Below are 23,619 nucleotides of genomic sequence, written 5' to 3'. Positions count from 1 at the left end.
CCAAATGTGCTTTCTGTCATGGTGAGAGGAAGAGAGCAACACAGTTTCTTTGAATATTCAATTCATTCATTCATTCAAAAAAAAAATCTTTCCTCACTACTTACATCTCCATTTCTCCATTCCTCCCCATTCCACAAATATTTTTTATTGTTCTTTCCTCTAAAAAAAAAAAGGGGGGGGGGGCAGGGAGAGAGATAGATGTAAGATGCAGGTCTTTGCTGCCAAGGTCCTTCCACCTCTGTAACACCCAGTCAAAATTACCAACAAATCACAATATGCAATGCATTCTTTTCATGCTACATTTCCAACTTCCCTATTTGCAGGTCATACATGCACAAAGCAGGAAAAACAGCTGCAAGGAAAATATTCTCTTCTTATGCTTGTGCTTTTGCACTTACCTTCTGCACAAAGAACACCCCATATATTTATATTTGATAACTTGCTGAAGCTATCTGTGTCCAAGCTCCCAAAGAGCTCTGCAGTTTCAGGAACCTGTGGAGTTGCAGCATTCTTCTGTTCCAGCAAATTGTGGAGAGATACAGAATAGAAGTGGATGCATCCTACATTCCCAGTTTATATTGTAACAGCAGAGGAACTCACTTTCTGACAGAGTTACAGCATGGCCCAGAGAAGGACAAATACAAAGGAGTAATCCCATGATACAGTAAGCCACAAGACTCAGAGTATTAGAGTAAAACACATTTTTCACCCCTGCTGATGGTATAAGCAGAGCTGTTATATGTGGGCTCTGATAATCTGAACACCATAGCATGAGAACTGAAACACACATTCTGTAGTTTGTGCAAGCTCTAGCTGCTAAATCCTACGGGAGCGAACCTAGTCATCTTGAGAAAACTGAAGCAGTTTATAACTTTGAAACCACCCAAAGCATGTTGTCCAGAAGATAAAGTTCAGGAGGAAGGCGGAAGTCTTCTTCTTACGTGTGTTTTTATTTTCTTTTTTAATTAATTATTTATTTTTAATGAAGAGAGCACATTTCAGAGTGAGCCAATTATACCTGATAGACAGTCTTAGAAATGACATAGAGATGATAATTGGCTCCCTTAGAAACATTTGAACCTTGAAAGCTGGCAATTTCTGACTCAGGGGATTCAGGCAGACAAGTCTCACCTGAAGTTTGCAAAAGTAGAAAACTTTTCTTCTTTGTAGAGAACAACAGCATTGTCCAGTATTTCTAATGAAAAAACAATCACTTCAAGGGTCTTGTCTTTCAGAGAGACCATAGTAATGAGGAGAATCAGCTCACCTAATGGAGCTAATATGGAAGGATCCCACCATGGGCTTTTCCAAGATATGGTCTATCTATCTGAGGCTGGAATGGGGCTAGCTGAGGACTCGTATGTTGACGCTTTTCACATTCACTCTGATTAACACTAGAAGCAGATATCCTTAATGGCATATGGTGGTCTCCTGGGCAGTCCTCTTGTGCTCTTGGACACAAACAACATATTTTTTTTGTATGCATCTTTGTTGTGCTACCCTCATCAATAGGAAAAAGTCTCTGGCTTGATGCTGTTAAGGCTGAGGCTGTAGGTCCGAGCTTGCTGCATGACAGCCTCTAGGGACATTTGAGAGTGTGAATTTGTTGGGGAGGTCTCACAGAACTCTCCTATGTGACAACAGCCAATACAGCTGGAGTGCATCCTGGGACACTTACTTGGCCATGTGCTCATCTTTTCCCTCTGAAGGGTCCTATTCCAGACAGATGCCTGGAGAAAGACGGTGGCCAGCACGTCAAGGGGAGTTGCTACTGCCTCAGACTCACAGATGGCAAGGCAACATTTTGAATACTGTTCCCAGTTATGGGCCTCCAGACCAGGAGGGATGGGGGAAACTTTGGAGAATCCAGCAGGAAATGGTAACGTGCCGACTGCAAAACTCCACTGAGGCAATATTGGGGCATCAGATCTTTTTTAGCACGGCAAAGAGGAGGCTAAAAACACTGCATCAGAAGGTGCTAGGAGACATGTCCAACACCCTTTCAAGGCATCTGTCATCTATGTCTATTGTCTTTATAATGCTTGGAGATTAGAGGAGAACTGAGATGATGGGAGGAAAGCAAAATTTGCACCCACCGTCAAAAATGACCATAAGGATGATCTGCGAACTAAAGGTCAATTAAGCTCAATGTGGTGCTTAGGAAATTCTTGGAGTCCTCCTGGAAGATATTTCTGGACAAATAAAGGAGGAACAGGCAGCGTGGAGTGACCAAGGTTACGGCCTACCTATCTGGCTTTCCTGCCTGCTGGACCTATGTGTCTTACATGATGCAAAGACTAGATTTGTGGAGGAGATCAAGCACTGTAAGTCATTTGCTCTTTACTTGAAGAAGGGATCTGACATGACGTCCAACGATCGTTTTGTATCAGTGTTAGGATGTCATGGTCTGAATGGTTTTCTTAGTTTTGGTCTGGATGGTCCTCTTAATTTTATCATATCAGAGGTGACAGAGTGCTGCCATCATGTTGGCAAATGTCCTTGAGGAGAGGGGATTGTAGGTAAGTTTGAGGGCATAGATGCTATCCCAAGGGACCTTGACAGGCTGGAGGAATGGGCCAACAGAATCCATATGAGTTCAAACAGGGACAAATGCAAACTCCTGCTCTTGGAAGGAACAGCCCCCTGCTGTGATCCAGGCTATGGATACCTGGCTGGGAGCAGCTCTGTGGGGAAGGCTCAGTGGAAGATCCAGATGGACCTGAAGCGAACATGTGCCCTGGCAACAGTGCCATGTGCCCTGGCACAGGTGTGTCCTGGCAATAAGGATGGCCGAGTGATCATCCCACTCTGTCTGCACTCATTAGACTACATATGCAATTCTACCTCCAGTTTTGGCACCCTCAGTCCAGGGAAGACGTGGATAAACAGGAGGGAGTTCATTGAATATTCACCAAAGTGTTCAGGAATTTTGAGCCCGGGGAAGAGAGGTGGAGGAAATGGGACTCATTCAGTGTGGAGAAAGGAAGATTCTGGTGCATCTCAGAGCAGCCTTTCAATACCAATAGGGACATTTTTGAGAAGACAAAGTAAGGCTCTTCACAGTGGTGTATGGTGGGAGGAGGAATGGCAATGGACATAAACTGAAACAAGAAAGCTCTCAAGAGGCAGTCCAGAGAGGCTGTGTGGTTTTCATCCTTCATAGACAGGACTTGATGAAACTCTTGAGCAATTTCTTCCTGTCTCTGAGCAGGAACACTTGGATCTCCTTCCTGCCTTTGACCCATCACTGGAACATCCCAGCATAAGCTTTGTTCAGTCCCACAATACCTATAAAATGTCCTCAACAAATTCTACACAGTCCCACATACCTGCTTAAATATCCCACAAGGAATTTGCTCTTTCCCAGGAAACCTCAGATAATTTTCTCTCCTTGTGACTGGTTGCACAGTAGTACTTGTCCCTCTGCAGAGAGGCAGTAGAAATAGTAATAAACTCAATGCCCATCAATTAGTGATCCAAGAGCTCTGGTCTCTGTTACCCAAATGCTGAAGGACTGGGTTGTTGTTATTCATTTTATTCAGGGTTACTACACATTTTACTCATGCTAACCAGGAGCCTTCTGGAATTCTGCCAAGGAAAGGGCTTCAGAATCCTTCACCTGGGGTGGAAGAAACCCAAAGTCCCCCTGCAAAAGGTAGATTTGGGGCCAATCGGTGAGAGAAGAGTTTTCTAAAAGATGACCTGGGGCTCTTGGGGAAGAAGCAGAAGTCAGCCGTGTGCACCAGTGGCAAACGCCATGCACCGAGACGGGACTCCCATACTGCAGGCAGATAAAGGGGTTGAGATGTGTGAGGAAGCTGTTCCCTAAGCTGCAAAGTCCACCCCTGCCCTGGGAAGGAAGCCTGGGGTGGGAAATCTGATCCCCCTTGTCCTGGTGTTGCCATTTTGTAATTTTCATGGATTAATTTTCACTTATGACTTGCAAGAAGGCTATGTTGTTTTGGAACAAGAATCAAAAGCACGATTTGTTTATGCATTTCCAATAAAAAATATGTAGTTGTCATTCTGTCTGAAAGACTTCTTTACTACTTGATCACTCCCTCCCAATAGTGCAGAAAAGAGTAGACTCCTGGTGCCCTGAGAGACTGCATCTGGATCAGGGCCAAACCACAGAGCACTGTCCCTTCGACATCTCTGCAGTTGTTGTGGCAGGAGGAGACTCTCACTGTATGTGCTGCTCCCATGCTCTTGCCCTCCCAGGGGGAGTGTGGATGGAGAGGAGCAAAGCCCTTCCCTGAGCCATGTCTGCCCCTGCATGCAGCCCTGCTGAGTGCATCACAGCTGTCCCCGATGCCAGCAGCAGGAGTGAGTGGGGTGAGGAAGTGCCCTCCTCTGGGTGATGTCCCCACAGTTCTAATTGCCCCCAGGATGTGTGGTAGAGGGGCCATGGAGAGCAGGAAGAGCTGATCCTGGTCAGGGAGGTGACCACAGCCCCTCCCTGGGCACCAGGCCTTCCCCCTGCACCGTACTGCCCACCAGCAGCCAGCAGTGGACCGAGGGCAGCATCCCCTTCCTTGGGGCTGGGGCATGGCTGGGCTCAGAGATGTTCCCATTCCTGCAGCACAGGCCTCTCTCATGATGCCAGAGCTGTGCAGGAGAGCCCCAGGCAGGACTCTGTGCCACGGTGGGAGACTCAGTTTGCCTGTGAACTGAAAGGTTAGTGATTCAAGCCCAGTCATGGATGGTGAACCCTTGGTAGGATGCCTGGGAAAGGGAACTTCTGCCTGGCACCCTGGCTTTTGCTCATGCTCAGCAGGAACTAGTGGAGAAAAAAAACTATGATAGCCCTGTGGCTCTGAATCAGGCTAAAGGGAAGGACCTGTGAATTGCTCAGGGAAGGACCTGTCTCCGTTCAGGGCTCCTGTGAATGGAAGTATCATCCCGGGTTGGGCTGGTGCCACTGATAGTCCCCTTCACAACTGGGTGTACACAGATAGGTCCTGCCAAGGGGTGTAAACTATGGCATAAACTCCAAGGCCTAATGTCAATGAGAGAAGTCCTGCTTGGGGATGTGTGGGAGCACAGGCAAATGGAGGCAGTCCGGGAGGGATCCTGGCAGTGATTTAGCAAACATGCAGGACAGTCTATGAGAGGAGTGGGGCAAGGGAGCCCGAGAGGCAGTGGCTGAACCAGAGAGTGCAGATAGGTTGTCTGCAGGTTGAGGGGTTGAGGGGAAATACAAGGCAGCTTTGCACTAGGATGATGGGCAGAGCCAAGGGTTTGTAAGGATCTATGAAGAGCTGAGGCAAACCCACAGATGTTCATTTCCAAGCAATTGAGCTCCATATTTGCAATAGGAGCTTCTCAGGTGCACTCCCTCCATGACTGGAGAGGCAAAAGGGCAGCAGCAGAGGCTGAAGGACTCCCTGGTTGCATGTTATACTAACTTGCAGAGTTTCTGGCATGAAAGAGCTGTTGCAGCTCTTCCCAACCTGCAGGGACCAGTGGGAGACGGGAGCCCCTCAGGGTTGCAGACAGAGGCTCAGCAGGGGGGACGAAGGGCACCTGCAGTGGCACCAGATGTCCATGACCTCTGATGACATTCCACTCCAATTCACTTTCCTTAAAACAGACCACACACAAATTCTCCTCCAAAGACTAGTAATTCAAAAGATACACCACCACCAAGAAAATAACTAAACATAATCAAGGAGGGCTATAAAATGGTAGATCTTGAAAAGGGTTCACTAAACATCTTCTGGTTTGAAATTTTGATGTACTGTTTTTTTCTCATATTCAGATCCACACCATTAGAAAAGGTATTTTTAGGTCCTGCACAGAGTATAGAGGCCCAAACCCGCTGAGACAGTAATTGCTCACTCTTTGCTCAGAGCCATTCCTGCTAGGAGATGTTGAGCTCTCTTGCCTGCTGTCTCTTGCCCTGCTCAGTTCCCCTCCACCCCAGACACCAGGATGCTGCAGTGATGAGGTCCAAAAGGCCTCTTCAGGTTGGCTGTGGAACAGAGGTTCCTGGAGGCTTTGTGGCTGAGGTACTGTCAAGGGAAGGAGTCATTAGTTGGAGCAGCGAGAAGAGCGTTGTGGTGGCTGCCAAGGAGCAGCTGGATGATTTGGCGAGCTCAGTGGTTAGCGCTCCCTCCCCCGGTGGCAGCAGCCACCTGCACTATGCGGCTGTGGGGTGAGTGTGGCGTGATGCTCGTTGCCCTCCCTGGCAGCCATGTTTTGCGTGCGCAGCTGAGGCCATGTGAGCGCAGTCACAGTGTCCAACTAAGCCATGACCCACGGTGAGAGGAGGATTAATCCTTGTTTCACAGTCTGTGTAGCGCAAGGGCAGCCCCTGAGGACCCCATGCATTTCCTGCCCACTGCAGGGCCAGCCCTAGCTTGGCCCGCGGTGAGGAGGGCCAGAGCCCTCTGTGACATGGGCTGTGCTCACAGGGGACATCCCATGTCACAGGCACAGCAGTCAGAGCGCGCGCTCCGACCTTTCCTCACACGTCGCGACGAGCCTGGGAGAGCCCACGCGCTGGGACTGCTCTCGGCTCTGCTCTGCTGCGAGGAGCCCACGACCCTGAGCGGGAACCAGCGAGGGGCGGCCAGAGTAGCACAGGGCTGAGGTGACGTGTGCAGGAGGAGCAGGAGAGGAGCTGTTTCCTCATCTCCTCCTGTTTGCTCTTCATCCAGAGCAAATGAGCAAAGAAACTAGGATGGAGCTCTGGGACCCTGGCCTTGACAGGTCTCATGGGCAGCGATTGCTAGTGCTGCCAGCACAGGGTAAGGCCTCTGGGAGCTCTATCTCAGGAAGTCTCACAGAGATCATGAACTGTGAACATGGCTGTGGAAAACCTGGGGCTGGAGGAGCGTGGCTGGGGCTGGGACTGCTGCCAGAGCCCAGGCTCATGGTCCCCTCTGCCTCAGTTGGCAGTGTGGCTGCCAGGACTCCTGGCTCCCAACCCTGATGCTATCCCCATTGTCCCGGGACACCCCACTCAGAAGTCCCTGCCACAGGCGCCTCCCAGTGGAGAAGGCCTACTTGAGCTGCCAGGCCTCCCCATTAATCCATTAATGCCATCTCCATCTCAGCTGCTGAGACCGTCTCAGGGTTGGGCTTAGTTTGCTCATTGAGTACGACTGCAGGTGTCACCTCCTTGGTTAACCATGTGCTGCACATTTGTGAGCGGGGCCACACAGAGCCTGATGTGTCTTCCACTTCTTCTCCAGAGACCCTTGCTATCTGGGAAGGAGTCTCCAATTACATTCTAGAGCACCTGATGCTGAATAAGGTGGGTCTGCCATCCTGCATCTCCCCCAGAAGCCCTTCTTCTGCACTGGAGCTATTTGAGGGATGAGTTCTCTACGTTTACTTGCATTTTTTGAGAGCATGAAGAAGAGGGGGAATGAAAACACCTCAAGTGCTCCTCTAAAGACATTCTCCAAGGGTTCTCGAAGGCCTTCCCCAGTCCTCCATTCATCCCCTTTGCACAGCATGATTGAGCAGGACACCAAGCTCCATCATCATGCAACTGACCGGTCAGAAGCCTCTTCACCTAGCACTCGAGTAATGCTTTTCTTCCTTCCTGTTTGCAGGGAGTCAGAGTTATTCGGCTTGGCACCTTTGGTGTGGTGACTGAGCAAGTTGCTGTTAGGAAATACGGCCTTGTGACTGTTCACAGACCCGTGTTCCATCTTTCAAAGAGTATTGCGGAGGTTCACGGCCTTACCTATGATAAGGCTTATGCTCCTGGTAAGAAGACATGCTAAAACTTTGGCCTCCGCTTTTCTGGGACATCTTTGGGTTGGGCATTAGCCCTGTCTAGCAGTAACTGTTAAAGCTCCAAACTTCTGTCACCACGTTGCAAAAACAATTTCAATTTGTAGATCTCAGGACCTCATCATGGCAATTACCATTATACTCTCTCTCTCCCTGAATTGATTTCACAGCAGGCTACAGCTGCAATTCTGTAAAGGCAAATATTGACATTCATGCTGGCTTTTCCCTTCTCCTTGCACCTTGAAGTCGGTCACAGTCAGCTGTAAGAGCCCTGACATGGAGACTGGGATCCTAGTGCATGTGAAAACCCATCAGAGGCAGGTTTTTGCTGTGATTGCTATTCATTCCTGTGAACACTACAGCTGTAGTGGACATGGGTGACAGGTGTGGGGCAGCAGGAGCTCTGAGCTGCGTTTGGAATAAGTCTTTCCTTTGTGAGGACTCCACATCTCTGGCATGACAACTTCTCAGGCTGGCACTTCTCAGAGATGGGCCTCTGGCACCAAAAGCAGGGATGTTTTGTGCACTTCAGAGGGTGCTGGATGGATTGGAGGATTAAGAGGAGTGTAGTGCATTCATTTTTTTTCTTTCTTTCCCTTCTTTCTTTCATTTATGTAACATGGCTCTGTGAAATCTTTCCCAGTGTGGAATGGGCTGAGCTTGGCTCAAGTTCTTTGACCTGGCACCCATGAAAGAAACTCATCATTTCCTCCTCTCCTTGTCCTGCCGTCAAGCCTCACATTCGTAGAAGATGGTTGTGGCCTTTTCTTTCAAACACTGTAGGGAAGAAAGCATTGCTATCCACTTGGCACATCTGCTTGCAGTGCTTTGAACATCTTCCCACATGATTTGTCCCAGAAGGTCAAGAAAGGGAGTTCTGTAAGAGCTGCTTGCTTGAAGACCACAAAGCTGTTGATGCTGTGTTTTTGTGTGTTCTACTAGTGCCTTTTTCCTCTTGGTCTGCTTCCTAGGTCATAAGCTTTGTGAGCCCCTGAAATGTGCTCGCATAGCCGAGGACATCTCTCTTCCCCGCAAAACAGTGGAGGCTGGCATAGAGAAGACCCTGCGTCTTTTCCGCCGCTGCCTCGAGAGCGGGAGAAATGTTGTCTTTGTGTTGAAGAACATTGGCATGCTTATAATTGAAGGAGCAGATGTGAAAATGAGATTTTACAAAGAATTCCTGAAAAGACTTAACGGGACCGAGCAGATGCTCACGGCTCTTCTTGCGGTAAGTTCTCCAATTCTCTGCTGCTCCCTGTCATCTTTTTGAATTCCCAAGGGAATGCAATTCTACTAGCCTGCCATGACCTGTTGAAGGACATGGACAGTCCTGGCTGAGAGGAATGCCAGCTACCCAGACAGTTTGTCATGGGCGTTCAGAGAACTTGGCAATGAAGTCGGACCTCTGCAGAAGTGTACTGGGTCCACTCAAAGATTCATACAATCCCGGAGACAGTTTCCACATTCTCAGCAAAGAAGGCCAAGACAAGAGGAGGCCTTGTGTGTTTTTTTCCCCACTAGACTTCCCTCCTTGCAAAAAGCCATGCTTTCATGCCCCTTTTTGTGAGGATGGCCTCAGAAGCCATGTTTCCCCTAGAACATGTCTGGCATGGTAAGGCAGCAAGTTCAGCCATTTCCCTTAAGGTTCTGAAAATTCTTTTTATGAGTCCCTTTGGAAGCTCAGCCTGATCTCCTTATGGATACAATTGCCTAGGCCAGTGGGAATGTCACACAACTCTGTCAACTGTCTATTGACCTCATTTCTCTCTCTTTGAAGCATTAGGTCCAGACAGCAGGGAAAACAGAGCGGTCCAGCTGCTGAAATGCCTTCTCATGTGCTTGCCTCTCTTGATTTGGGCATTAGAAGAGACCTGAGCTAACTGAGTCTCTGAATCCTGAGCCTTGTAAAAGGCATGACCATGTCCCTCCCCTTTCTCCTTTATTTCTCTCCAGTCGTTACGGTGCATAACTGGAGGGACTGCTGATGGGAATAGAATAATTGAATGTTTCAGAGGCAGCTCTTTCTCTAAGCAGTAGAAGAGTTTGTTTCCCCTGTGAGCACTTAGATAATTCTCTTGGCATCATGTCCCATGTGTTTCTCTCCTTTGCAGATGCCGGAGATGAGGAATTTGGTGCTCTCAGGCACCGAAACTGCTCTTTCCCAGACTCACTCTCGTCATGTCATTGTCTTTCCTGAGTGAGTATGTTTCCTTTTTGGAAAGGAACCTGGCCAAGCAAGTAGCTGCTCATGGCATGTTTTGCAACCTTGTGTTGCCAGTCCTTGTGAACGCTGCTCAGAAAGCCATTTATGAGCAACCCTTTGAAATGCACATCAAAGTACAGGTCCCTCTTAGTTGCTGCTTTGGGACATTTTTATTTATTTTGAGAGATCTGTAGGAATGAAATGCATCCTGATCATATTACCTTGGGCCATTTTTTTTTTTTTTTAATGTGGGGACCTATGTAGGCCAAAGTGAACACTGTGGCTAGTGGGATTTTGGAGAGCTTTCTCCTGGCTCCCATGGTGCTCAGTGTTTGGTTCCATTATGTGTGTGGGAGATGCAGGTTCGTCAGAAAGGACGATGAAAGGATTCTGGAAAGCTTAAGGGGACTAAAGTGTTCTGCCTGAACATGAGCAGGAACAGGAGATGGATGATGATCCCAAAAGCACACAGGGGATTTGGGTTGAAATTGGTTGGCATTTTCACAGGAAGCACAGGGAAGAGTCAGAGGAGAAAGGTCATGCCCCTCCAGGCACTGGGGTCTTCATGATGCCTCTCGCCTTGCTGAGACACTTCTCCAGCATCTGGCCTCTTCTGCCTATTGCACTTTGAAAAAAGAGGGACTCCCCAGCACCTCCCAAATGCCCCTGTGTCTCTTATTGACAGAGGTTGCAAAAGTGCTCCTGCTTTAGACTGATTCCTTTTCTGCTTTCCAGGTACAAGGTGGAGAGTAGAGATCAAAAACTACCTAGGCCACCTGTAAAGCCCAAGCAGGAGGAGGAGAGGAGAGGAGAGGCCAGCACTGCCCAGGAAGGTAATGGAGCTGCTGCTTCTTGCTGGAAGCTTGTGCCTTCTCCTTCTGTGCTCCTGGGTAGGCCATCGGAACCCAAGTGAGTGTGATGGCTCAGGTAGCATGAGGCGCTAGAGGTGGCGCTGCTACCCCAATAGGGCAAATCTCAAGTGAGTCCTGAGGGAACAAGGCCTCAGTGTAGCGCAACACTCCCACCTGTACTAATATCTCCAAGTTCAATTTTTTCTCCATTTCTATGTCCTGCTCTCCTAAACATGCCTCATAAACACCCTGAAAACAACTCATTGGTTTTGATTGTGTCAAAAGAGGACCTCTAGGCATGTGAGATCAGTAGGCAGATCCAAAGATCTGCTCTCCTGCCTTAAATTACTGCCCTCAGAGAGACTCTGTTAGGCCACCCATACATCCCAGCGAGTCTCCTCTTTCCTTTTTACACTTCTCCTTTCTCTGAATAGGATAGAGAGTGAGAAAAGCACTACCTCAAGAAAGGATGTTGTAAAGTACAAACAATAAGTGAGAGAAAAGGCAGTGTCCAGAATGGCCAAAGCCCACCCAGGAAATGAGGCTTCAACGGAATCAGTCTGACACCCCTCAGTTTGACCTCAGGCTGAGAAGAGCTGCATAACCTTCCCTTTCAAGAGCCCTCTTCAAAGCTGTCCTGGATGGTTTTCTTGTCTTCTGCCTACAGGAAATCTTCCTGCTAATCGTCTCCTCTCCAGAAAAAGCATCCCAGAGCCCACACTTGCTGCTAAGAATATACAGAAAGAGCAGAGGAAGAAATCTGAAAGAAAAGAAACTCATGGCAGGTGAGACACTTGCCACCCTCTCCTTCTTGGACTCCGGCTCTCCAGGAACAGTCATTTTCCATTTCCTAACAAGCAGTAGTTGGGACTACCAGGCAGTATTCCATATATTTGCCACGTCTCTTGGAGGCTGCCTTTGTAAAGCACCCTGCTTTGCTCATGTTGCATCAAGAGAGAGCTGGTACTCGAGCATAAGGATCATTCCTGTGGGCACTTCTTGCAGCTCTGGGCATTAGAGCTGGGGGTGAACTCGCTCTCTCTTCATGTGAAAACAGTCAGTTGAGCCCACATCATTCATGACAACAGCCAAGAGAACTGCCTTGTGCTGCAGAACTTTCTAAGGGCAGGACAGACACCAAAATTCCCCTGTGCTCACAGCACCTCTCCATAATATCTCTTTTCAGGAAACTTCCAGCCATCCACAAGAGATCCTCACGAAAGGTGAAGAAATCCAGGAGGAAGGGCAGTGTACCCATGCCCCCAGTGGAAAAACTGGTGAGAAGAATAGTGAGGTGGCCAGGAGAGGTATGTGCAACTGCCTGAGAACCTCCTTATGCGGTATGGATTTATGGAAAAGCACAGGTCTGTGGGCAGGGAGTGAGAGAGATCTCCTCCTGAGATCATTGGACATTGACTGCCGTTGTCATGGATTTGCTTGAAAAACTCATGCTCTGATTTTGCAGTGCATTTGTCACTACTGCATTCTTAGGAAAGACATGAGAAGGCCCTCCTTGGTTCCAGTGGAATGGTACCTGCTAGGCCTCTCAGGAATAGGGGATGCACAATTCTGGTTTAGCTCAGCTCATCAATTAGATCAAAGACACAATCTGCAGATGTGCTGACCTATTAGGATTAGCTTAGGGGCATAAGAGAGCTGGCAAGAAGGCTCAAGTGAAGGGGCAGAGTAGAGGGGGGGAAATGATCTCCAGGCACTGGAGAAGAACAGATGTTAATCATAATCTTTGTTGTTTCTTTTCTGTGGCCCCACAGGTGGAATATCACTTCAAAGTAATGGGAGAAGGACCTCTTATCTTTCCTCCAATATAAACACCTGGGATGATTTCCCTTTCCTTTTTATTTTGCTGAAGAGACAAGGAAGTCAACTGGGATACACCCATAGAGAAGAGTGCTTTTGGGAAACTCATTGGAATAGATACCAGTGTTTCCTGAGACATGTTTTCCAGAAGCACCTGTAAGAGCTTAGGAACCAGGAGGAACTGGGCTTGTGGCCCATGTGAAGTCCTGGTATTTTTAAAGGCCCGTGATTTGGCTGTCTGGTCCTGGGGAAGCTCAAATGAGGCCAAGAAGCCTGATGCTGAGAGGAAAAGCTCAAGGGGAGTGTTTTGGGTCATTTGGTCTGATGTGCAAACCCCCAAACCTCCCAGGAGGGTTTCATTGCACACAGGCTTGTCTTGATCCCGCCCTGTTTTCTTACCAAAACCTCTCACCCATCAGGCTGCTGTGGCCAGCCCAGCTGCAGCAACTTGCAGGCTCCATTCCTGCACAGAGGGAGAAACCCTACTCCTGCAGCCCCACAAGCCCCTTTGGTCCTCTGGGCAACTCCTGCTGAACGCCTCTCTCCCATCAGGGGCCCTGCTATCGCTGCAAGACAGGAATTCCTGCTCTCAGGCTCCCTCCAGCCAACAAAAATAGCCCAAGGATCTTCAGTCCAAGGACGAAGCACAGGCACGACAGAGAGGACTGTGCTCTCCTCCAGTGTTGTGAGCGCATGAAGGAGTCACCCTGGCACAGGGGTCTCTGGCAGAACTGTCTGCACATGAGGAACGTTTGAACTGATCCCATATCCCCACAGCCACTGGAGTGGAGACTCAGAGGGCCTCCTGCATTGCCCCATAGGTCTATACGTTCCCTTCTCTCCATTCAGTAATAAGAGGAACAGACAATCGACCTGGCACTGACACACACTATTGCAGCTTCTGTGCTTCCCAGCAGCAAAGGGAATGGAACAACTCAGCTCAGCTCAGTTCAGGTTCAGCAGGAGACCTGCATCTTCCATGCTCCTCTCCAGCTTTTCTGGCCATACCACATGCTCCAGAAGGGGTGTCCCATAGCAGCATATATGTCCCAGCCACCAGCAGATGTGCTGTCTCAGAGACAGCTCCCCAGGGATGGACCTCCGGAGAAGTCTGACTTTTGTTGTGACTGAGCTGAATGAGAGGAGTAGGCAGAGATAGGGGCTGCTCACCCAAGCACCTTTGAGGTGGCAAGCTTGAAAAAGCTTGACTGTAGGAACAGGGACTGCAAGGCTAGAACTGCTCCAAAACAGCCCTTCCAGGTTGGTCTTGAGCTGGTAACAGGAGCATCTTTGATGAGGATGGGGTTTGGGCCCAGAAGCAGAAGTCATTAGCAGTGCATTGTTGTAGCCTCCTGCCCGCCTCGTTGCCATGCTGCTGTTGTCAGTTTGTAATTTTCAGATTTGCACTGAGGCAATCAAGCAATGGGAGGTGCTTCTGGCCTCCTCCTTTTGCTTTTGAACATCAGGGCTGACCTGCAGGGAGATGTCAGACACTGGTGTGTCCTGTGTTCTTGTAGGCAGCACAAAATTAAGCTGCCCTGCATGCTTGCCTCTGGTGTGGGGACAAAAATTTTCCCCTTTCCCTCTCATTTCCCGTTTCAATTGCTGGGAGTTAAAAAGAGCCTTCCCTGTGATCAGGGGAGATGCAGGGATGTTCCCAGAACATCAAGGGTGTGCGGAAAATCTCGCTGTCAAGAACTGAATGTCCAAAAAGGAGACAGAGGAGTCCTAAAACTTTATTCGAATAAAGGGAGAGTCCAGGCATATCCCTGTGGGGTCTCTCCAATTGCTGGGGGACGCAGCCCCCCTTTTATACTAATTTCCTAACCGAGGGACGTCCTCTCCTTTCCCCCATTGGCCAAGGTACTCAGAAGTTACAGCCTTCCCGGCCCGCCTACACCGAACTCCTGCCTCCTGCCATCTGTTCTCACCTGAGCTCGCCAACTCCTTTCCCTCCTTTGTAAAGGCCCCCATCTCCTTGCAGATGACTCTTTTTGTCGCACTCGCTCATGGCTCTGCTCAGTCTCCCCTCCCTTTGTCCCGCTCTTCAGCCAAACTGTGGGGAAATCTCCTTATTGATGAATACATAAACTTGAGCATTCTGCTCAATCTCTCCTCCTTTTTTTTTTTTTTTTTTTTTCCCTCCCCACCTTGGGACAATATTTGTTTTTACAAAGTAGGTTATTAACTAACAACCTGCACTCCGTATGTCTAGTACCCATGGGTAGTCTTCATATCCTCCTGGACTCTCACAGACCCAGCAACCCAGCATTTATTTTCCAGACCCACTCCCAGTCGGCGGTACAGATCTTCGGAGAGTTAGCCGGGGTTTTCCATCCTCTTCCTTCAACTGACAAGTCCAGATTTCTAGAGTCTTGGAAATCTTAACTCTGGTATGATGAGTCCATCCATGCTCAGCTGTCTTGATTGATGTTGACACAATCCCCTGGCTGGGTATCATGGACTGCAAAATCCAAAGGGAGGGTTGGTGTGAGCTGGGCTTCCTGTCTGAGAGACTTCCCAAAAGAATGTATTGCTTCAAATATATATCACCTATCTCCACCTCCTTGCCAGGTTGGGTGTTAGTAGGATAGGGAATCCCAAACATTATTTCAAAGGGGGGACAGCTGAATGTCTCCCCTTTGTTTTGCTCTTATTCTTGCTAAAGCTAATGGTAGAAGTCGTGTCCATGGCATCTTAGTTTCTAAAACCAATTTCAAAAGATGCTTTTTAATGTTCCCATCCATCCTTTCCACTCTACCAGAACTCTGAGGATGCCAGGGTGTATGCAAGTCCCATTGAAGTCCTAGGGCAGTCATGACACCTTGAAGGACCTTTCCTGTAAAATGAGTGCCTCTGTCTGAATCTATTGCCTCTACCAACCCATATCTTTGAATTATTTGTTCTAAGAACACCTTAATTACAGATCCAATTGTTGCTGAGGCAGTTGGAAATGCCTCGGGCCACCCCGTCAACTGACATACTATTACCATAGAATCATAGAATGCTTAAGGTTGGAAGGGACCTCTAGAGGTCATCTAGTCCAACCCTCCTGTACACGCAGGGTCACCTAGAGCACATGGCACAGGACTGCATCCAAGCGGCTTTTGAAGATCTCCAGAGAAGGAGACTCCACAACCTCTCTGGGCAGCCTGTTCCAGCGCTCTGTCACCCTCACTGTTAAAAAATTTTTCCTTAAGTTCCTGTGGAACTTTTGGTGCTTCAGTTTGTGGCCATTACCTCTTGTTCTGTCAGTGGCCACCACTGAAAAGAGACCAGCACCATCCTCTTCACTCCCTCCTGTTGGGGCCTTGTTGGGGCCTTAGTACTTTTTGTAAGAATATAAGGAACTGGGGTAATGGAATTCGGGGGTCACTCAGAGGAGAACATGTTCGTGAACAGTTTCAGGGGGACTGGATCGACACCCAGGAGAGCTAGCAACCAAGCACTGAGAAGAGCACCAATCAGCTGCGATCTTGTAGCCTGACCAATGAGAATGCTGCTTCTTAGCACATGACCACATGTACTGGTATAAAGCTCTGTTGCAGACAGCAGCAGAGTGAGTTGAACCTGTTTCATGTTGAAGTGCTGTTTACTCTGTCTCTCAGGGTGGGCCTCGGCATCTGGTGACCCCGACGTGATCGTGGGTAGAGTGGAGCCGAGAACGCGAGGGATCCTGCAGCCAGTGGAGAAGTAGCTGGGTGCCCGAAGAAAGGCGGATTGTGGCCACGGCTGACCTGGTGAGTCAGGACTGACCTAGTGAGTCAGGGAGCAGGATGGGAATTGCTGCATCAGCAACTAGAATGGAAATTGCTGCATCAGCAACGGAGCGTGCTACTGTAGAATGTTTGTTAAGGCTCGCTCAAAAAACTGAGACTGAGATCTCAAAAGCCGATTTAATCGACTTACTGCTGTTTTGTAAGCAGAAAAGACTCATAGAGGAAACTTCTCAGGTACATAAGCTTGAGTCATGGGAGCGAGTGGGAAAGGAACTGTGGAATGGTGTGCAAATAAGTTCAGAGGAAGCTTGGCAACTTGCGAAAATGTATCATCCTGTACGGCTAATGCTTGAACGGTTGCACGGGGAGGCTCAAGTCGCTGCTGCTTTGTGGGAAGCACTCCATGGAGGAAAAGGGGAGGAGAATGGTTCTGGAAGATCCGAGTGGTCTGAAATTACTGAGCCGAGTCTATGCGAGGAAATGGACGATAAGGAAAAAAGGGCTTCATCTCGGCAGGCGTGTCCAGTAACTTTAGCTGAACGTGAAGTATGGGGGGGAGCGGATGAGTATCTTCCACCGTGGGAGGGGGAGGAGCAACCACCCCCCACAGTGCCCGAGATGGACTTGGATCCGATTAAAGCACCGATCTCGGATGGATCGGATGACGATGACGCCATTGTCCAAGGAATGCGACGAGAACTTGGGGAGCAAGCAGAGAGGATGATGGAGTTATTGGAACAGATGCGGTGATTAGACAGCGGGTCCAGGGCAAGAGATGTGAAGGCAGCATATGAGGCTGCCCATAGGGCTATAATAGAGGGGTTGGAGAATGTGGATAAACAACTGGGGCAGTGGGAGGCGCGAAAAGGTACTTCTAGCTTTAAGGCGAGTGAAGAGGTTTTGAAACAGAAGAAAGAGTGGGTACTGCAGATGGTCAAAGAAGGGGAGTATGACACTTGATAAAGCAAAAAACTATCTCCAGGCAAAGTTTGGCCTGGAGGGCTGCCTTTTGGGCAGGGAGGTCGAGGAGTTATGGGAGATTCAAAAGCAAAGGGAAGCAGCTGGAGGAAGCGACCCAGCTGAAGAGGGATTGTTGTCGTGGCTCTGAGGCACTGCAGGTGGAAGTAATGATGGGGGAAAGTGTAAGGGTGTGACACCACCTGTTGATCCAACTTTTAATGCGGGAGCATGGTATAAGGGGTTGATGGAGAATGCTCGGTTACAGGGGGAATTTGTATTAACCCCACTAGCAGCCCTTGTAGTAGTGGGAGCCCAGGGCCCCAAGTGGGAACCTTTAGATTGGAAATTGGTGCAAGGTTTACAAAAAACAGTCATGCAATATGGACATGATAATAAGCTAGTTCGAAACGGAATCTCTGCTTTGTTTAAATATTCTAATATGGTTCCTGCGGACAGCAGGGCTATAATGGAACTTCTGCTTTCCTCCACTACTTACATGCTCTGGCTAGCAAAATGGCAAGAAAGGTTGGAAGAAAAGCAATTGGAAAATTTAAATGGTAGTATGGATGATCCATTAAGGATCACCACTCTCGACCAAGTCTTCGGAAATGGGCGTTATCGGGAACCCGAGGCCCAAGCAGCGCTTCATCCTAGAATATTACAACAGTCAAAAAATGCAGCTTTAGCAAGCTTTCTTGCCCTGCCACAGATAGGAACACCTCAATTACCATATACCAAAATAGTACAAAAGCCAAACGAGCCTTTTTTTTTTTTTTTTGGCTTTGTTGACCGTCTAAAGGATGCCCTGGATGTGGCACCTAATGTGCCTCCAGAGATGAAAGCGATATTGGCTAAAGAATTGGCAATTCAAAACGTGAACCAATCCTGTAAACAACTACTGGCTACTCTACAACCAGGGTTGCCCTCACCTGTTATGCGCTCACAGGTATGGAATTTGCTAGTAATTGATCTAAAAGATTGTTTCTTTACAATACCCCTTGACCCAGAGGACAGTGAAAAATTTGCCTTTACGGTTCCTACAATCAATAGGGAAGGCCCATCAGAGCGATACCAGTGGGTAGTTCTTCCCCAGGGAATGAAAAATTTGCCAACCATCTGTCAATGGTTTGTGCATTTGGCCCTGAAACCATGGAGGGAAAATCACCCAGATTTGATTATGTACCACTATATAGATGATATCCTAATAGCAAGCCCTGAAGTTTTACCAGCCAAGCAGGGAGAGGAGTTAATTAACTCTTTAAAGGAATTTGGTTTGGTCATTGCCCCTGAAAAGGTTCAAAGGCAAGCTCCTTGGAATTATTTGGGTATGGTTATCACAGAGGCTAGAATTAGACCCCAGAAGCTTAAATTGCACACAAAAATTGACACTGTTAACTGTGTGCAAAATTAGTGGGAGACATCCAATGGATCAGGAATTTTTGCGGTATTATGAATGCGGAAATGGAGCCGTTGTTTCAACTGCTCAGGGGAGCTAAAGAGCCTGCGGAAAAGCGGAGCTTAACTCCAAAGGCTGCCGCAGCCCTAGAACGGATGGAGTCCCACGCTCTGGGACTGCTCTCGGCTCTGCTCTGCTGCAAGGAGCCCACGACCCTGAGCGGGAACCAGCGAGGGGCGGCCAGAGTAGCACAGGGCTGAGGTGACGTGTACAGGAGGAGCAGGAGAGGAGCTGTTTCCTCATCACCTCCTGTTTGCTCTTCATCCAGAGCAAAGAAACTAGGATGGAGCTCTGGGACCCTGGCCTTGGCAGGTCTCATGGGCAGCGATTGCTAGTGCTGCCAGCACAGGGTAAGGCCTCTGGGAGCTCTATCTCAGGAAGTCTCGCAGAGATCATGAACTGTGAACATGGCTGTGGAAAACCTGGGGCTGGAGGAGCGTGGCTGGGGCTGGGACTGCTGCCAGAGCCCAGGCTCATGGTCCCCTCTGGCTCTGTTGGCAGAATGGCTGCCAGGACTCCTGGCTCCCAACCCTGACGCTATCCCCACTGTCTCGGGACACCCTACTCAGGAGTCCCTGTGAGAAGGAGAAGGCCTACCTGAGCTGCCAGGCCTCCCCATTAATGCCATCTCGATCTCAGCTGCTGAGACCCTCTCAGGGTTGGGTTCAGTTTGTTCATTGAGTAAAACTGCAGGTGTCACCTCCTTTGTTCACCATGTGCTGCACGTTTGTGAGCGGGGCCACACAGAGCCTGATGTGTCTTCCACTTCTTTTCCAGAGACCCTTGCTATCTGGGAAGGAGTCTCCGAGTACATTCGAGATCAGCTGATGCTGAACAAGGTGGGTCTGCCATCCTGCATCTCCCCCAGAAGCCCTTCTTCTGCATTGGAGGTATTTGAGGGATGAGTTCTCTACGTTTCCTAGCATTTTTTTGAGAGCATGGAGAAGAAGGGGAATGAAAACACCTCAAGTGCTCTTCTAAAGGCATTCTCCAAGGGTTCTCCAAGGCTTTCCCCACTCCTCCATTCATCCCCTTTGCACAGCAGGATTGAGCAGGATACTAAGCTCCATCCTCATGCAGCTGACCAGTCAGAAGCCTCTTCAGCTAGCACTCGAGTAATGCTTTTCTTCCTTCCTGTTTGCAGGGAGTCAGAGTTATTCGGCTTGGCACCTTTGGTGTGGTGACGGAGCAAGTTCCTGTTAGGAAATACGGCCTTGTGACTGTTCACAGACCCGTGTTCCATCTTTCAAAGAGTATTGCGGAGGTTCACAGCCGCACCTATGATAAGGCCTATGCCCCTGGTAAGAGGACCTACTGAAACTTGGGCTTCCTTTTTTTGGGGACATCTTTGAGCAGGGCATAAATTCTATTCAGCAGTGACTGTTAGAGCTCCAGACTTCCATCACCACGTTCTCCAAACAGCTTCCATTTGTAGCTCTCAGGACCTGAGCATGGCGATTACCATTCTACTCCCTCTCTCCCTGACCTCATTTTAGCTGCCACTCTGTAAAGGCAAATAGCAGCATTCATGCTGCTTTTTCCCTTCCCCTTGCACCTTGTAGTAGGTCACAGTCAGGTTTACAGAGCCCTCAAATAGAGAAGGGGACACTACTGTGTATTTTCTTTTTCCTTCTTTCTTTCATCCATGTGACATAGCCCCGTGAAATCGTTCTCAGTGTGGAAAGGACAGAGTTTGGCCCAAGTCCTGTGACCTGGCACCCATTAAGGCAACTAGCCCCCTTCCTCCTCTCCTTGTCCTCACATTCGAGCCTCACATTCGTAGGAGATGATTGTGGCCATTTCTTTCCAATGTTGTAGGGAAGAAGGCATTGCTGCCCACTTGGCACATCTGCTTGCAGGGTGCTTTGAGCATCTTCCCGCATGATTTTTCCCAGAAAGTGCAAGAAGTTCTCAAGCAGCTGCTTGCTTGAACACCACAAAGCTGTTGATGCTGTGTTTTAGTGTGCTCTGCTAGTGACTTTGTTCCTCTTGGTCTGCTTTCTAGGTCATAAGCTTTGTGAGCCCCTGAAATGTGCTCACATAGCCGCATACGTCCTTCTTCCCCGTGAAACGGTGGAGGCTGGCGTAAAGGAGACCCTGCGCCTCTTCCGCCGCTGCATCAAGAGTGGGAAGAATGTTGTGTTTGTACTCAAGAACATTGGCATGCTTATAATTGAAGGGGCAGATGTGAAAATGCAATTTTACAAAGAGTTCCTGGAAAGACTTAATGGGACCGACCAGGTGCTCACGGCTCTTCTTGTGGTAAGTTCTCCAGTTCTCCAGTGCTCCCCATTACCTTTTTGAATTCCCAAGGGAATGCAAGTCTACTGGCCTGCCATAAACTGTGGAAGGACATGGACAGTCCTGGCTGAGAGGAATGCCAGCTACCCGGACAGTTTGACTTGGGCATTCAGAGGACTTGGCAATGAAGTTGAACCTGTGCAGAAGTGTACTAGGTCCACCCAAGATTCATACAACCCAGGAGCCAATTTCAACAATCTCAGGAAAAAAGTCCAAGACAAAAGGAGGCTTTGTGGGTTTTTTTTTTTTTGTCCCACCAGACTTTGCTCCTTGCAAAAAGCCTTCCTTTCATGCCCCTTTTTGTGAGGATGTCCTCGGAAACTATTTTTCTCTAGAACATGTCTGGTATGGTAAGGCAGCAAGCTCAGCTGATTCCCCTTAAGCTGTTGAAAACTGTTCCTCTTGGCCCCCCCCAGAAGCTCGGCCTGGTATCCTCATGGGATAAAGTTGCCAGGGCAAATGGAGATGTCAGACCTCTCTGTCAACTTTGTGTTGACCTCATTCCCCTCCCTTTGACGTTGGAGGGCCTGAGTGTGTCTGGGATAAACTGCTCACAATATTGGATCCTCATGGTCCTCTTGCTCTGTAGCATTCCTAGTTCAGTGTGTAAATCAGTGATGAGTGCTTACCCCACTCTCTGGGCAGGAAGCAGAGGCACAGAATGAGCAAGGCCCAGAGGGAGAGAATGTTGGGAGAGACTGCGGGGTTAACCCCACATGTGGCCCCTTCTTCATCAGCTGAGGTGGCATCAGGTCTAGACAGCAGGAAAAACACAGTGGCCCACTTAGTGAAATGCCTTCTCATGTGCTTGCCTCCTTTGATTTCTGCATTTGGAAAGACCTAAGCTAACTGACTCTCTGAATGCTGAGCCTTGCCAAAGTCCTGAGTATGTTCCTCCCCCTTCTCCTTTTTTTCTCTCCACTTGTTATGGTGCATAACTGAGGGGCTGCTGATGGGAATAGAACAATTTAAATTTTCAAAAGCAGCTTCTTCTCTAAGCAGTAGAAGATTTCGTTTCCCCTGTGAGCACTTGGATAATTTTCTTGGTACCATGTCCCAGATGTCTGTCTCGTTTGCAGATGCCGCAGATGAGGAATTTGGTGCTGTCGGGCTCTGAAACTGCTCTTTCGCAGACCCACTCTGGTCATGTCATTGTCTTTCCCGAGTGAGTATGTTTCCTTCTTAGCCCCTGGCGGGCCAAGCAAGCAGCTGCTCATGGCATGTTTTGTAACCTTGTGTTTCCAAGCCTTCTGAAGGCTACTCAGAAAGCCATTCATGAGCAACCCTTTCAAATGTGCATCAAAGTAAAGGTTCCTGGCAGTTGCTACCTTGGGACATTTTCATGTCTTCTGTTCTTCTGTGACATCTGCATGAATGAAATGTTTCACAATGGTGTTTTCAAACACCACTTCAAACACCTATGTACGCCAAAGTAAGGCCTGTACCTAGTCAAGTAAAAAGCTTTCTCCTGGCTCACATGGTGCTAAGTGTTTTGTTCCATTACGTGTCTGGGAGATACAGGTTCTTTTTTACACATGCATGGAGATGAGCTTGGGAAGGCTGGCAAGTGATCTGGAGGGTGAGACAGCAATTAGAAAGGATGCTGGAAAGGAGTAGGAAAGAGGACTAAAGTGTTCTGCCTGAACAGGAGCAGGAACAGGAGATGGGTGATGATCCCAAGAGCACACAGGGGATTTGGGTTGAAATTGGTTTGGCAATTTCACAGGAAGCACAGGGAAGAGTCAGAGGAGAAAGGTCATGCCCCTCCAGGCGTTGGAGGTCTTCATGATGCCTCTCACCTTGCTGAGAGACTCCTCCAGCATCTGGCCTCTTCTGCCTATTGCGCTTTGAGAAAAGAGGGACTTCCCAGCACCTCCCAAATGCTCCTGTGTCCCCATTATTCACACCAGGTGCAAAGGAAGTGCAGTGCCCCCTCGCATTTAGAGTGATGCCTTTTCTGCTTTCCAGGTACAAGCTGGAGAGTAGAGATCGAAATCCACCTGGCGCACCTGTAAAGCCCAGGCAGGAGGAGGAGAGGAGAGGAGAGGCCAGCACTGTCCAGGAAGGTAATGGAGCTGCTGCTTCTTGGTGGAGGCTTTTGCCTTCTCCTTCTGTGCTCCTGGGTAGGCCATCGGAACCCAAGCAACAGTGTGATGGCTCAGGTAGCATGAGGCGCTAGATGTGACGCTGCTCCCCCAATAGGGCAAATCTCAAGTGAGTCCTGAGGGAACAAGACCTCAGTGCAGCACAACGCTCCCAACTGTACTAATATCTCCAAGTTCAACTTTCCTCCATTTCCACGTCCTGCTCTCCTAAACATGCCTCATAAACACCCCCAAAACAACTCATTGGTTTTGATTGTGTCAACAGAGGAACTCTAGGCATGTGAGATCAGTAGGCACATCCAAGGATCTGCTCCCTTTCCTTAAATTGCCTCCCTCAGAGACACTCTGTTAGGCCACCCATACATCCCAACAAGTCTCCTTTTTCACAACGGGACAGAGAGTGAGAAAAGCGCTAGTCCAAGAAATGATGTTGTAAAGTACAAATGAAAAGACAGAG

General features: G+C 48.8%; 1 protein-coding gene across 1 annotated transcript; it reads left to right on the top strand.

Annotated features, from left to right (window-relative positions):
• The first annotated feature begins 6,685 nt into the window (after positions 1 to 6,685).
• On the top strand, positions 6,686 to 23,072 carry LOC148592353 (coiled-coil domain-containing protein 81-like). The gene is made up of 7 exons (XM_088535185.1): positions 6,686 to 6,752; positions 7,200 to 7,261; positions 7,566 to 7,722; positions 8,721 to 8,977; positions 9,861 to 9,946; positions 10,688 to 10,785; positions 23,026 to 23,072. The coding sequence occupies exons 1-7, from the start codon at positions 6,686 to 6,688 to the stop codon at positions 23,070 to 23,072; spliced, it is 774 nt and encodes a 257-aa protein (XP_088391311.1).
• The last annotated feature ends 547 nt before the right edge of the window (positions 23,073 to 23,619 follow it).

Source organism: Tinamus guttatus, unplaced genomic scaffold (genome assembly GCF_059628265.1).
Source record: "Tinamus guttatus ecotype Peru unplaced genomic scaffold, ASM5962826v1 Tinamus_guttatus_pri_ptg000618c, whole genome shotgun sequence".
NCBI lineage: Eukaryota > Metazoa > Chordata > Aves > Tinamiformes > Tinamidae > Tinamus > Tinamus guttatus.
Note: the sequence above shows the minus strand (reverse complement) of the source record. Positions and strands in the feature narration are given on the sequence as shown.

What these genes read in the sequence shown, in the direction of transcription:
- LOC148592353 (XM_088535185.1), top strand. Translation starts at nt 6,686, where the DNA reads ATGGAGCTCTGGGACCCTGGCCTTGACAGGTCTCATGGGCAGCGATTG. An exon ending in TGATAAGGCTTATGCTCCTG is followed by an intron (nt 7,723 to 8,720) that starts GTAAGAAGACAT and finishes TCTGCTTCCTAG; the next exon opens with GTCATAAGCTTTGTGAGCCC. An exon ending in CATGTCATTGTCTTTCCTGA is followed by an intron (nt 9,947 to 10,687) that starts GTGAGTATGTTT and finishes TCTGCTTTCCAG; the next exon opens with GTACAAGGTGGAGAGTAGAG.